The 16,584-nt window shown below is 34.2% G+C and overlaps 1 protein-coding gene across 2 annotated transcripts in view; it reads right to left on the reverse strand.

The window, feature by feature from the left end:
• Positions 1-568: 568 nt before the first annotated feature.
• Positions 569-16,584, reverse strand: part of LOC149802055 (uncharacterized) — a 100,756-nt gene continuing 84,740 nt past the window's right edge. For both annotated transcript variants that reach the window (XM_089956460.1, XM_089956459.1), the window contains exons 9-11: positions 10,763-10,905; positions 7,032-7,197; positions 569-3,299 (exon numbers count right to left, since the gene is read on the reverse strand). In XM_089956460.1, coding sequence (XP_089812586.1) covers positions 3,234-3,299; positions 7,032-7,197; positions 10,763-10,905 — 375 coding nt within the window. In that variant the 3' untranslated portion in view covers positions 569-3,233. The remainder of the gene's footprint in view (positions 3,300-7,031; positions 7,198-10,762; positions 10,906-16,584) is intronic.

Here is a 16,584-nt window from a genome sequence, read left to right on the forward strand (position 1 = left end):
GGTTCTTCATTGGTCAGTGTCTAGTGTTTTTATGTGATTTTTCTAACAAGCTTCTTAGAATGGCTAGATGGACAAATGGAAGGATGGTCATAAGGTGTAATGGACAGGACCGCTTTGTGCAGTTTGGAGACTTGTACTCATGAGTAAACTGGCCTTACTGTAGCAAATATAGATGAAAAGTCATTCTGACCAAGATGCCATCACCACAAAAAAGAAAAAAAATCCTAAAAACTAGATCAGTAACCAGAACTTTACTGTATTTATTGACTATTTCATTTCCAGACGTATTGACATACATGAGACATTCTTGTTCACAGCCTTGATATAAAGTTGCAAATATGAAATCAATGACGGATCAAATACGAGCTCCAACTGCAGTATATATAATACATAAGATAAACCTTAGTTATGTACATGGTTAGACCATCTTGTATAACGATGAAGATCCATATGTAATGGCAAAAATTAACTACAAAACGTGAGAGCTTCAAAGAGCAGTAACTATGCTACAAAGAGTGAAATCCATGCTAACATAAAAGAGGTACTTACAAATCAATAAAAACACTGCTAAAAGTAATTTTTATTCTTATAAAACGGTACAGATAAAACAAGTCAAAGTGCAGAAAATCACCAAAGTTAGATAAATCTTGGACAAATCATTCAAATGATACAAAAACTTATTTAGGTAATTTACATCATCCAATAAAGGAGATCTATTATTTGAAGTAGATATATGGAAATATTTCATGATTGATTTGGAAACATTGTTACAAGTGGCAAAGCCACAAGTGACTAAAGCTGTCAAAATTTTAGAAAACTTTTACTGGGTACCCAATGATGCTAATGATTGGTTACCCAGGTACCTGATCAAAGGGATATTTTACTAAATGTGTAAAGTTATGAAATCCTCCATCGTCATTTTGTCAATCATAGTGGTCTTGTTATCGTATAATCTGATTCTTTTCCTTGGCCTCACTGTCATGTGGATGCTTATTTAGAGACTGAGCTTGAGCTTTGTAAGTAGCACTTCAATCATATGATTTGTGAAATATATTCAGGGTTGCATCAGAACACATGTCAGTTGTGCAGCAAGATCAAATAACCACCCTCTGTTACGACACTCGCAGTGCAATCAAAGAGTTGTCAAGTGGGAAAAGTAGCTATCGGATTACGGTCAATAATTTACTGGAAGAGAGCAGACATCTGTAAAAAGGTATATGCTCAATCAAAGGATTGTCAACTTAGTGAGTGCTGTCTTTACAAACACTGGCAGAAAACCTGTATGCCATAAACAGGTACCCTGTGGCTCATTTTATTACCTGGTTATTATCAATGGGTGGGTACCCGAGTACCCCGATACCCGGTGGCATCTTTACAAGTGACAAAAAAAAAAAAAAATCCACTTCACAAGTGAAATATTTATTTATATCTACTAAAGAAACTTAAGATTTTCTTTTTATTACACACCTCTTTAAAGGTAAAAGCAGTTGATTTGCATGACTTTTCTTCATTCTGTGCCAGCGTGATTAACAACTGCATTATTACATCAATGAAAAAAAGATTCCTAAATTTTAAAATAATTTTGGGACAAAGACATTTTACAAATTTAGCTTGTACATATGTTTCAAATTATTATTTTGTCACAGGAATGACTGTATTTATATGAAAATGAAGAAATATTTAGTTTTGTTTACACATTTCTTGTGTGCATTGAATACTGTTGGGGTGTGGTAACTAGAAACACTTGTATCTGATAGACTTAAGAGTGTAACATCGACAAACAAAAGATTTTAATGATTGTGAATTTACTTTTAAGGATACGTGTCTTTTTATTTTATTTCTACATCAAAAGATAAATATTTGTGTGGCCTTGGAAAGCTTGCTGTCTAGTTTGGTAGCAGATGCTGTTTCCAATTTTCAATTGTCACTTAATTTTGGTATGCAAACAACACTAATCAAGACCCAATTTAACCATCATTTTTAAACATGATTGTGATACAAGTTAAAATTTCTACTTAAAATAATTGTCCTACAATATATAATCAATTTTGTTTTCAAACAAATGTGTGCCATTTTTAGTAGAGTACTAAAGATATACACTGAATACTGTATGAATGGTGGTATATAGCAATAGGTCATATAAGTTCAGTCATTGACAGTTTTAGTGATGCATGTAGAAAACAATTTATTATAACAAAGTTAATACTTTAAGTCTACCTTTTTGCTCTTTGTAGTTCATATTTAGATATTTCTTGATAGCACCTCACTGATTAAATGGGTTTACAATACATCCTGACATGGAGGGAGAAGAAGAGAGTGAGGAAGGGAGGGAGACAGGGAAGGGATATAAGAGTGACAGAAGAAGAAAAGTGCCTAATTATTGAAATACCAGTTTGAAAGATGTGCATAAGGGCAGACATATTTCCTAAATGGGCAAAAAGTAATTCCAAAAGTGATATTGAAACTGTGTCGATATAATTTTGTTCCCACTGATATATTTCTATAGCTCACTGAAAATTATATAACAAACCTTGCTTGTCAAGGCCAAGGGGATTCTGCTAACAAGGTTACATCCCAATGGTATAAAAAACTTATTTTAAAAATCCCAGAATCAATCGAATGCTATAGAAACTGGATCAGAACATTTATAGATTTACAGCAACATGTCAAAAAATTTTATTAGAAAAAAAGTATAAGTTCAACAAGTAAACTGACAATTAGGGAAAAAAGAATGTTTTAATCAGCATCAAATTCTAACATGTATGTCTGAAGGTGAAGTCAGTCACATGCTCCAATGGAATCTATGATTTACATCGGTCTGGGTTATCATCTGCTGTGAAAATTTTGAAGAGGAGTCAAATACACAAAGTAATCCACTATTTGGCCAGGCAGACCTTACTCTGGATATGTAATGACACGTGGAATAAAAACACAATGAGTGAGCTACAGGACCTGTCTGGATTGCAGCAGCATACATCACTCAACAATAATGTACATTACTCTTCAGCAGCATGGTGTCTCTCTCTCTCTCTCATACACACTTGTCTATGTCTGGTGGTTTTTGTATAATCACAGTAACAGACTTATTTCTCAGGATGTGTGGATGGATATATGAATAGACAGAACCAAATCAAGATGCCCTTGCTGCAGACAATTAGAAGCTAATGACTTGTAAATGTTTATATCATAATGAATACTATCTATATCCAATGACAAGATGTTGATTTTTACAACTAGATACCACCAAACTTCTTTTCTAGGTATACCACCCATCCAGTCAATGTTTTGATGTCTGTCAACTGAAAAACAGAACAAAAAAATATTTTCAAGGTAAAAAGGATCATTATGCTCTGAAAGTTGTTATTCTTAATGACAATATTTCATTAAATGGAGTCTTAAAACAAGTAATAACCAAACTGTGGGGAAAACTTTCAACCACTGAAAAATTACAGACTAAAATAATGACCACTAGACTCGAAGACTAACTTACAGATTCAAAGGCTAATATAGTGACCACTAGATTTCACTTAAGTTCAAGGTGAGGAAATATTAGTTGGAAAATAGTTGCCAATATAAGAATGATTACAGACAACATATAGATTTAAGATCAGAAAGGACATCAAGGATACTGTCATCAGCCTGGTACAACCTTTATGCTTGGGACAGATCATATTATAGCATAGATATTTAACATCAAAAGGGGCACAACTCAGGAAAAGCTATAGCAAGACAACAGAACCAAAATACAAGTACAGTGGGAATCAGTAATCTCTTCCAGTTATCAAAAGCTCTGGTACTAGTTGCACATAGTAGAATAACTACAAAAATACACCAGTACATGATGGCAGGATGATAGGCATCTGCTGACATTTAAATCCCTAATGTTGACACATTTCAGGGAAAATTAATCAAAAGTCATGGGACTAATTGTACCAATAAGAAATATCACAATGGGGCAAAACTCTGCAATGAAGTGACACATAACAATGTGTGTCTGTGTGTCTGTGTGTGTGTGTGTGATATGGATTTTTAATGTAGGTTTTAAAAAAAATCAGTCATATCGCCATGATGTCTGGAGTGTGGCAGTTTATAGTGATGCCAAGAACTGGGACATCATGTTGCAGACATGTAGCATGATGTCCCACCCAGTCACATTATCCTGACACCAGGCCGACCAGTCCTAACATTAACTTCTTAATGCTGAGCGCCAAGCGAGGCAGCTGTTAGTACCATTTTCGTAAGTCTTTGGTATGACTCAGCAGGGGATCAAACCCACGACCTCCCACATCCAATGCGGATGCTCTAACCACTAGGCCACCAGAGTGGTTGACACATACAACATGTACATATTAAAATGATGTCAGTAATAACTGACCAGTTTCTGGCAATTCATCCACAACTGAACTAGTTGTCCACCCACCCACCCCACAGTGAAATTATGAAATACAAAGTGGTTTGTGTATATGTGAGTGATTTGAAGCTGCTGTCTTCTGCATTTCTGACTCTAAAAAAGGGATTAACATCAAGGGGGGGGGGGATGTCAGGCAATAACTAAAGTTGCTCCTAATAACTTGATCAATAAACTTGTTTCAGCAGGTGTTTGTGATGGTTCATTGAGCAGGCATTGGTGGTCTATTGTTTTCCCTTGAATGGGTAGGTAAATTAATTAATTTATAAACTTGGGTGAGAAACTTTATTTTTTAGACTACTGCATTGTTTGGTGCTTCAATTTTGTTGCCAGATGACTGAGAAAACATCTACTGGCTGTTGTTTACCAAGAACTGAACAATAATTATCTACTGAAGAGAGACAACAACAAAAAAGACTTAATGGCATTACTATTGATGGCTTAATAATAATTAGATTAAAAATTATGAGATTTTTAAGCAACTAACATCTTTCAAAAATAACCAAGAAGCAATGAAATTCTTTCTTCTTTAAGAATACAACATATCTTGCCAAATTAATAAAGCAAACTTGTTTATTTTGGCACTAAATCATTGAAGTATTTCACACAATTAGTGAAAATACTGCAAAATTTCAGTAGCCATGCCATGACTGCTACAGTAGACCCCTCTTGAACGGCCCCCCTGACCAGTGGCCACCCACTCCTTACGGCCAGAATCTGTTGGCACCCACGAGTTTGTGTTCAAAAGTATCCCTCGTGAAAGACCATCCGGCTAATGTAACCAGCACATTAGTGCAATAATATAAAATTTACCCCTCACAAGCAGCTGCATTTTATTTGAATATGTATCCAGAACCAGTATTTTATTCATAACGTGTGTTAAGTAATCCGATTTCTGTTTTCCCGATATCAGGTTTTCGTTACTGAAAGAAGTGTTGAGTAAAGTACATTTACCACTAAGGTTAATATTATATCATTTATGCCTCACGAGAAGCCAAATTTATTCCATAAAAACCGAGAAAGACTCAAATTTTAATCCATACAAAAGGGTACACACATGTAATCCAATTAGCCTTACTGCTGTGTTATCATAAGATGTCTGGTTTAGTCACTGATAATTGTTAAAATTACAATTATTGAACAGTAGTAACAGCTGAGAAGTGGCAGTATCGATGTACAATACTCAAGTCAGCAGGAAAATGGTTTGGTAGCCTTTATGGCTTCCCTTAGTAAGATGTTGAGCTTGTTCAATTTGATAATCAGTGGCTATAACTACTGACAATAATTGTCAAAATTATGAATTCTAACGGCCTCGAGGTCAAATCTGCGTGATGTTAATGGTACATATCAAAGCCGTTTTGGCTTCTCTCACTTAGTGTAAAGAAATGTATAAAAACAATAGGGTACCTGACTGTGACTAATGAATCATGTGACAAGATCACTTCCTTTAAAAACACACTGCAATTTGTTTAGAGGCATACAAAATGTTTATCAGTATTGTAGTTGGCAACATGAATAACTTACTGCAGAAAGATCAACATGTCATCAAGGAAAATAAAAATTCTCAATTTAGAGGAGAAAGTTAAAGTAATATAACTGACAGGGGTGGGTCGTCGAGGATCCTTGCAGAAAACTAATGTCAGGAAGACTCAGATAAACAGTATCGTGAAAGATAATGAAACAATTCTGCAGAAGTGGGAAGGCGAAATGGACGGAGAAAGGAAGATTGTTTGAGTCAGGAGACGTTTGTATCCTGATTTGAATGACAAGAAAAAGCAACAACTTTGTCAGTTGAATTGGGATATGACGACTTTACCGCAAGTAACGGATGGTTGCACAGATTTCAAGAGTGACAAAATATTAAGTGTTCTGTCCTTAGTGGAGAATCAGCTGACGTTAATAATGAAGTTGTCGAAGATTGGAACAAAAGACTAAACGATATGTGCAGGGGATATGACAGCAAGGATATTATTAGATTGTTACCAACAAAGTGACAGATGATGTGAACTGTAACATAATTATAAAGACAGTTTTAAAACTATATCACTGATTATTCATAGCATTCTTTTGAAAATGATGACAGTTTGTTTTACATTTATTTCACATCATGCATGTGATTTTTTAATGAAAACATTAAATATTTAAAATTAAATGTACTTGTGACTTTCTTCATATGTATTTACTATTCGCATTTGTCATCCCCCTCGAGAAAGGCCACCCACATTATAAGGCCACTTCCCTGCTGCATTAGGGGTGGCCTTATAAGAGGGGGACTACTGTATATCCAAATTTGTGTCATAATAAAAGCACATTATAACATGGGTTCACTGTATACAGTAAAGTGTCAAAAGGGGCACAACTCTGGAAAACAGATTCAAGCATGATGACAGAACAACGTGCAAGTTGTTGAAATTTGACATTTTATTATTGAAATGGGGTCCATTTCAATAATAAACTGTCAAATTTCAACACAGTCCATAGGGAGAAGCAGGGGTAGTTGTACACACAAGAATTTCGGAACATCCATGTGTATATTATGTTGCATCTATGGGACAGATGGACAAGCCTAAAATTATACACTACATTCAAATTAATGTTGGTGGCATATTGAATATTCACTTGCCTCTTTGAGGTCTTCATTTTGTACATCAAGGCCAAACACACTGACTAGAGTAATGTTTCCTGTAAAGGGGTATCCAGTGGGGACTTTCATTGTGAAGATAATACTGCCACTACGCCCAACAAGAACCCTTAAATGCCCTTCCTCTTGAATCCAATCAACAGCATGACTGAAATAACAAGATATGAACATTTTACTACTGCATATAAAGATGTGGGTACAACAGGAATCATTATTGTGGATATATACATCCATAGGACTTGAGTAATGTTTGGCAAATTTTAAAGAACTCCTATGAGAAAAGAAAAGGTTTAAGTCAGCTTGACATCATTCATAACAGCTGACCATTTTGCTATGTAGTATTGTAAATCAAAGAAAACTGTCAACAAAACTAAACATAAATATAAATTTCATATATTTTTCTATAGCCTGATAACACTTTTTTCCAAAGATAAGAGTGCAGTGAATGACACATTAAATGCCTTAATGTATTTAACAGATGACTGAAAATTGTCTGCAAAAACCATTTTACTTCTTACCATGACCTTCACCTCAGACCTTTGTACTCCAAAACTGAAAGGCATAGCATTTCATGTAATATCCAGATTAGTTTGTCAGTGGAATAGTTACCAAAGAAAGAATAAATTACAGCAAAAAGTGCAAACTGTGGTCAGAAAGTCTCAGTTTATAAGGAAAAGTTAAAGCAATTTGACTAAATGAAAAGCGATAGTCTTAAGATTACTGCTAAAAAATTTGACATAGAAAGATATTAGCAGCTGTGCATTTCGCAGCTGTGGGAAAACAATATATGGAGATAGCTATGATATTGTTGTCTTGATGAAGGGAAGTTGGTGTCCTAATATTAGTACTATGACAGAAAATAATAGTTACAACCGGATATTTATACCTGATTTCATTAACAAGGTTTTCAAAAGATCTTGCATTGCGATTGATAATTATTCATGATAATATAAGTTTTATCACACTGACTCCATAACATGCATGTATTATTTTAATGAAAATATTAAATACTTAAAATTAGATATGCCATTCATACTTCATATGTAATTATTACTTACATCTGTGTGATTCTCCCCTCCATAAAAGGGGGACTACTGAATAATCAGAAGAGAGGTAACAAGTTTGGCCAATAGGATCCAATAACACTTCATAAATACACACTGACCTCTCTTATTAAAGAACCTGTCTAAGACCATACCAAGTTTGTCCAAAATCTAATTGAAATTTGGTCTCATGAGTGGTAACAAGCTCAAATAATCCAATTTAAGATTACCACATAAGTCTGAATCATAATGAAGGTTAACCAAGATCTTGATGACACAAGACTAATTAATAATGACAGAGAAGATTCCTATAAACACCAAGGAGAAGACAGATGTCACTGAAATGATGTTTGGATCAAATGGTGTTGCCACAGCCAATGACTCAACAACATTCAATGAATGAAACAGCATCTTAATTGATTGAAAATATACATGAGAGTTTTTTGTTATATTATTAAATTTAAATCAATGAAAAATACTGCGAAACATGTTGTATCTTGTGATGACCAGCTATGGACAAACAGTAATGCAGAAAGCATGAACCACCGGTTAAGGTTCTGCTAAACTGGGATGAAAAAAACAAATGAACTCATTGAAAAAATATACCAACTTCTCAATGTCCAGCTCGTCAACCTTCACTGACTTCTGTATGGGACAGGCAATCTAATTGACTTCTGTAGGGGACAGGTGATCTAACTGACTTCTGTAGGGGACAGGCGATCTAACTGACTTCTTTAGGGGACAGGCGATCTAACTGACATCTGTAGGGGACAGGCAATCTAATTGACTTCTGTAGCGGACAGGCAATCTAACTGACTTCTGTAGGGGACAGGCAATCTAATTGACTTCTTTAGGGGACAGGCAATCTAATTGACTTCTGTAGGGGACAGGCAATCTAACTGACTTCTGTAGGGGACAGGCAATCTAACTGACTTCTGTAGGGGACAGGCAATCTAATTGACTTCTGTAGGGGACAGGCAATCTAAATGACTTCTGTAGGGGACAGGCAATCTAACTGACTTCTGTAGGAGACAGGCAATCTAATTGACTTCTGTAGGGGACAGGCAATCTAATTCCCAGCAGACATTCTCATGATTTAAAATAAGTACACTAGCATGGAATTCAAAATCTCAGGAAGAAAAAGAAAATCTGTTCAGGACATTTTTGCAGATATCCCACATTAAATGAACAACAACAGCGACATGGTCAGACATCATGTACACTGTATTGAAAGCCTCAAAAGTTGTCAAAGAAGCCAAGCCAAAGAACATGGTGCTGGGCATCAGGAACACAGAGAAGGTGGGACATATTTGAAATAATGACCAAAAAACTAAAATGACTTTGGAATTACTCATTTTCATAATGCCATTTGATAAAACTTTGTGAAAAATAGCCATTTCTGATGATAGTAAAATGAACAGTTTATAAAATAATAACAAACAATTCAAATATGATTTGTCAGACTTTAACAATACTTTATCATTGATCGAATTCAAACTTGTCACATAATTTTTGGTCATTTAAGGCAAAATTATGTTGAAATGAGTCTTTCAGTTTGGTTAATTTATTCGTCAAAATAATTTATGATATAAATACACTTTTCTAAGTTGATTTTGCATGACTGTCAGGCACTGTGTGGCTTTGTGTGACTTTATGTAGTTTGTCAGGCTTTGTATGACTTTGTCTGGTTTTCTGCCATTAGAACAAATTGAAAAATTGCATTTTCTATCAATAACCAGTCAAATTAACAATTTATAAAATAATAAACATTTTACATGATTCTGCCAGACTTTGTTATTACTTTATCAATATTCGATTTCAAACTTTTTCACAGAACTTTCAGTCACTTAATTCGGCATAATAATTATGAAAACTAATCTTCAAGTTTGGTTAATTTATTCATCAATATAATTAATAATATAAAAACACCTTTTTAATTTGACTATGCCTGGATTTGTTAGGCTTACTAGTATCCAGTAGGAGCACCTGCATCTTTTATCTTCATATCTGCTGCCATCATCTATTTACAGTTCAGCTGATGGTTTTTTGTTATGTAATTCTGTTTATATACTGAAAAACTATGTTCAAAGGAAAAACTGTTCTATGCATCAATTTATCATATTAGTCCTTAAATATTTTTCTTCATATCTGCATCTGCATTAAAAAAAACTCCTGTTCACAATGCTATTTCAATAAATTTTAATTTCTGGAATTTTCTCACAACAATTCATTAAAATTTCATATATTTTGCAAATTCCAGAATGTCTGATGTATCTGTTTATGTGGAAAAAAATTTCACAGCAATGACAGTCTGAAGAGATATCGATAATCCACATTTTACAAAATAACTACTGTATAAAGAAGCTTAGAAGTCGATTTCAATTGCATAGACCCAGATTAAGCATCACATAATGTGCAAATCTAGTCCCATGCAGTCCATTAGGAGTAATCCATAGAACACAGATCTTGATCTGCCTCTACATTATACAACTGCAGATGGGGGTCTATGCTGTCTGCACTTGAAGTCACCTTACAAGTCAGTAGAGATGGTAAAAAAAGTCAATCTTTTTCTTCCCAGCCTTAGTGTTACACTTAATACTGAATAACTGTTGCATATATAAACTCAAACATTTTGGAAAAATCTTGACACCTTCTAAAGTGCATACTAACCTGTTGACAAGTTTGTTGATTTCCGACAACAGGGGATAATGCAGTTTCCATTTGTCTCGCACATTATGAACCAAAAACCTGACATCATTAGATTCAATTGCCATGTTTATCAGGTCATGGATTTCAAAGTTGTCAATGTTGGACTACAAAATATAAAAATTGTGTTTTATAAATCATTTTCACTTTTGCAAATTCCAAGACAAATTTGCTGTATAATAATAAAAATTGAGTTTTGATGTAGACGAATGTCTAAAAAAATAAATGTTACTAATTTTTAAAAAAAAAGATTATTGTTTAGCGGTGTGTCAACTGTAAGTCTAGTTCCCTACTGCTTTGACTCCTGACTTGGCACTATATGATTAAATACCACTCCAGGAACCAGACTATTCAATAAAACAAAAAGTAGTGACGTAATAGACAGATGTTTTTGCATATACGTGGTGGTTATTGAAACCAGTAGAAATGATCTTTCACATGGATATTTTGAAAATAAATTATTATTTATATAGAATAATTAACAACTTCATTAGAAAAAGCGCATTATTAACAATTATTATTGACGGGATTGTAAAACAAGGATTCAGTCATTAAACAGCCCAGTTCCCTACCCTACCTGCTGTTTTCTCAACGTAACAAAGAAAAAATTATCAAATTTTTGGAGGTCCCATGGTAAGTCGCACCCTCGCTTATAATGCGGTCTATGTTTGTGGACCCCGCTGTGTGCGAGTTATCATGGGAGAGGTGTAGGTGTCACCATATAAGGTTACTACGGCCCAGCTGCTTAAGGGATATACCAGTCTCATTCAGGTTTTTTAAACCAAGGTTGTGAAAGGCAATTGATTTCTTTAATAAACACTACTAAATTTCAAAGATCCACTTTTTAGTAAAGATATATGGATTTATGTCAAAAAGTGATCTGCACACAAGTCTCTGTGTTGAGTAACACAATATAAGCCACTTAAAGCACTGCTAATTAATCATGCAAGATTTGTTTGTTTGAAGTGTTTTGATTGGTTGATAATTAGGTCACTTAGCCCATATATGCAGTCAAGCAGTAATAGAACTTGGGCAAAAGTGCCAATTATCAATGAACTAGTACTGTAGTGTCACATAATGTGAATGGATAAAAAAAGGCAGATTCAAGCATTCAGTATGCCCAGAATGCATTGCCAGATACATGCTGATAAAATGATTAAAATATGAAGATTATTGTGTCTGACTTGTTTTAAAATATGAAGATTATTGTGTCTGACTTGTTTTAAAATAAGAAGATTATTGTGTCTTACTTGTTTTAAAATATGAAGATTATGTGTCTGACTTGTTTTAAAATATGAAAATTAGTGTGTCTGACTTTTTAAAAATATAAAAATTAGTATCTGACTTGTTTAAAATATGAAAATTAGTGGGTCTGAGTGTGATTTGGAATTTTTTAAGTAGCTTTAAAAAAATTTCAGTCATATCGTTATGATGTCTGCGGTGTGCAGTTTATAGTGATGTCTAGCACTGGGGCATTTTGCCGCAGATACATAATATGATGTCCCACCCAGTCACATTATTGTGACACCATGCTGACCAGTCCTAACACTAACCTCTTAATATTGAGTGTCTAGCAAGGCAGCTGTTAGTAACATTTGTATAAGTCTTTGGTATGACTCGGCCCCACTTTGAACCCACGACCTCCCACATCTGAGGTGGATGCTCTAACAACTAGGTCTGACTAGTTTTAAAATATAAAAATTAGTGTGTGTCTGACCAGTTTTAAAATATAAAAATTAGTGTCTCACCAGTTTTAAATATGAAAATTAGTGTGTCAGACTAGTTTTAAAATATGAAAATTAGTGTGTCTGACTTGTAAAATATGAAAATTAATGTGTCTAACTTGTTTTAAAATAAGATAATTAGTGTGTGTCTGTCTAGTTTTAAAATGTGATAATTAGTGTATCTGGCTTGTTTTAAAATATGATAATTAGTGTGTCTGACTAGTTTTGAAATATGACATTCAGTGTATCTGACTAGTTTCAAAATGTGAAAATCAGTGTCTGACTTGTTTTAAAATATAAAAATTAGTGTGCATCTGACCAGTTTTAAAATATAAAAATTAGTGTCTCACCAGCTTTAAATATGAAAATTGGTGTCTGACTAGTTTAAAAATATGAAAATTAATGAGCCTGACTTGTTTTGAAATATGAAAAAATCACTTGTCTGAGACAAGCACCATGGAAAACTGTACTTGTCCAATTTTAAAAAAAAGTAGTCCCAGATTATAGGCCAGGGGATTTTATCAGCCCTGAGAACTGTTGAATAAACAATCAGTAAGTAGATCAGTCTCACTTTCTCTAAGTATTCATAAGTTCTCCAACTGTAGTATGTTGACTACTGGTAGGACTACTGGTAGTCTGTGAGCTCCATTCAGGAGGTCCATATAAAGACTGAGGAACAATCAAGAACCTGAAATATCTTCATAAAAGCAGGCTCATCCATCACAATCAAAAGAAAGGTATACTGATATTAAAAGATGAGTTGTGTGCTTTAATTTGAAGAACAAAACTTTTAATTAAGAAGTGTTTTTATATGTAGCGCTTTTATGTAAAGCACTTTGCAATAGTAAAATAAATGTACAATCAATATTAGGAAAGATCAATTGCTGGTCCATAAAGACAGTCAGCAATGTTCAAGTGGTCGACAAAAAAGTTAAAAAACCACTGTTCTGATCCCATTTTAATCATATCCATTTGAAATGATACTTTTCATGTGTGGAGATAATCAACTATTAAAGGGCTTAATGGCAGATGTTTTTCAGATCGACAGAAACTTTATCAGACAGAACATACGCAATGTCCTCCAGTTCATTTAATTAAGCAATCACTGGATAAATACTACTTTCGAAAGTTCGATTTGAGTTTCTCCTTGGAGAATTTGTTGACAGATAAATCTGGAGGTACCATGCATGCAGCTTGCACAAATGTATGATGCCATTCTATTAATATGAAATGACAGTGTCTCCCTGGGAGATGTTTTACTTGCATCCATCTTCTGTTCACACTGACTAATCATGCTTGTTTGATTTTATATGTGAGCAAAAGGATATTAGTACCTTTGATTCAGATCCCCACATTTATGCCAGATGTTAGAAATGAATAATTTACCTAATTAATCCAATTACTGCAGCATGGATTAAGCTTCTTTGGTTGATATTGCATGGAAATAAATAATGGTTTTATCTTTTGGACAGATATATACATCACTAAATATTTTATCACATGACAAATCCATGAAATTACGTATCAATGAATTTGAAATGATCTACAATATTTTTTGTTGAGAAAACAAAATAAATTTTGTCACTTATAAAAAGGTACAATAACATATATACTTTCATTAGGAAGAGTTGAATCACAAATAACATAGCCATCACAAAATGCACTAGCAGATCTGGGACTGTTTTATTTGTTCCTAACAAACTGCATAGACCTAGATATGTGATAGCTGATATGGGTTTGTGGAGTTTGTAGTTTGACTCCACTTAGAAGTAAGTAGTAATAAAAAAAAAATGATGAGGATATATACCACATGCTATAGTACAGCCAAGACTAGGAATATGTGCATGCACTATCAATTGTGACATAACCTCTGCATTGTCATGTACACCAGCGTCAGGCAGCTGCGCTCATCTAAGTCTTTGTCTATTTCATATTATCAAATTTGGCTCACTGTTCACTATATTTCAACTTTTCATTCTCCTACATAACTGAATGGTACAGGTTTGACACTAACTGGAGTCTAATTTCAATTCAATAATTTATAAACCAAATCATAAAAGTTCAGTATATAGCTTCATGAAAAAGGACATCTATTTTTACATCATGGGGTATCTTTTCATGAAGGATTTTTGTATATACACTAACAGCTAAACACTGATTATACACATTCCATTCCAAAACAGATTAGCACAACGTTGTACTTGACCTCCTCAAATGTAGGGCCGGCCTTGCATCCATTGATCATCCCACCATCAACATTTCTTTACAGACTTTACAGAAGCTTAATTTCTAGTCAGAATTTGATCAGATTTGTTTACATCATCAAGATCTCAGATGAGTTTAATTACAAACAACATCGTCGCATGTCAAAGGTGCTCTAGAATTTGATTGGCATGTTAGCACTCTAGAGGTCATACTTTATGATCATATTTGGTAAGTAAGCTTATATTATTAATAACTAAAATGAGTTTGATTATTAGTGACATCCACAAATGTTAATAAGGTAATCTTACATTGATTGACTGATCACTCTAGAAGTCATATTTCTTATTAGATTTTGATCAGATCTGGTATGGAAGCTTATCACATTAAGATCTTGAATGAGTTTGATCAAGAGTGATATCCATGGATCTCATTGGCTAGAGATCATATTTCTGAACTGGTTTAGAACCAGCTTGTTATGATTCATGCAAATAAATGAGGCTCCATGCTGATCAGATGGCGAATATTGAACCAACAACCTTCTGGTTATGAGTCCAAAGACTTAACAACTCAGTTACTGCAGATCTCTTGGTTAGGGATTTCAATGTATGATTCCAGGTATGGGGTCTGAGTGAGGTAAGGGCAGATTTGGAAATCAATACCAATTCCACAACTCCCTAGACATGTGAAGTGGGACTTTCAAGAGTTTTTAAATCATGTACTTGACCCCAGGGGCAGGAAGTTTATGGGGATAGTGATGGTTGTATAAATGACTAGTCAAGGCATTTTTTTCTCTCTGCTGTCTCATTACATGTATGAATTTGCATGCACAAGTTGTCATATGTCAACTAACCATGTGAGCAATATCAAGTCCATTTCAGCCTTTATTTCCTCATAACACTGATGACATAATTAAAGTAAAAGTGCACCATAATCATTCTACATCCCCAAAAATGACCCCATAAAACTGCAAAAAACCCTTCAATCTTTCCTATGCACATAATACAGAGGGTTACATCTGTAAAAACAATCTGAAATAGTTTCATTTTGGTAGCTACTGTGTCTTATTTTCTTCAAAGAATCTATAATACATCCACAAATATTTACTGTCTCACATAATTACTTAATAACTGGAAAACCATGAACAATATGACACAGGCAAAGCCCCGCAGGCTAGTGCCATCAAAAGCATGCTGACTTCATGTGATATCATGGAATTCACTGCATCGTGCCACATAAACTTTCTACACTATGAGATTGAAAAGAAAATATTTTCTGGAATTTAGTTTACAATGTCTAGCTTCTCGCTTCTCTCAGCTTATATGAAGTAAAAATTAAAAATATTGACAAATTTAAAATTCAAATATTTAGGAAAGCGTAAAAATGTGGTCTATAAAACTTTTCCAAAACTCTAGCAGAGGGCCAGTCTACAAATTACTTCACGAGTTCACTGCACAATGTATCATCAGAAGATTATGACTTCCCCTTGTGGAAAAATAAAATAAAAAAACAACAAAAGAAAAACCCATAGCATATCAGTAGCAGCCACTCCCCACCAGTCACAGGTCATACAGTTGATTTAAAAAAAATGACAAGAATGACATCCTGACTAATGTGTTTGTGTCTTCACAAGTAATGTACAATGTCTTTTCCTACACTGTTTAATTTTTGAAAATGCATATAAAGGAACAAAAGTTTTTTATCCTCCTCTTCATAATAGATATAAAGAGTGAAGCTTGTTGGATGAAGGCACTATTGATAAATGGCAGCTGGAGAAGTGGAGCTTGTTAGAAGAAGATGCAACTGATAAAAGGAAGCTTCAGGAGTGGAGCTTGTTGGAAGATTTGTTGTTGTTCTTCT

This window comes from Sinohyriopsis cumingii, chromosome 4 (assembly GCF_028554795.1).
Source record: "Sinohyriopsis cumingii isolate HCF-2022 chromosome 4, ASM2855479v2, whole genome shotgun sequence".
In the NCBI taxonomy this organism is placed as follows: Eukaryota; Metazoa; Mollusca; class Bivalvia; order Unionida; family Unionidae; genus Sinohyriopsis; species Sinohyriopsis cumingii.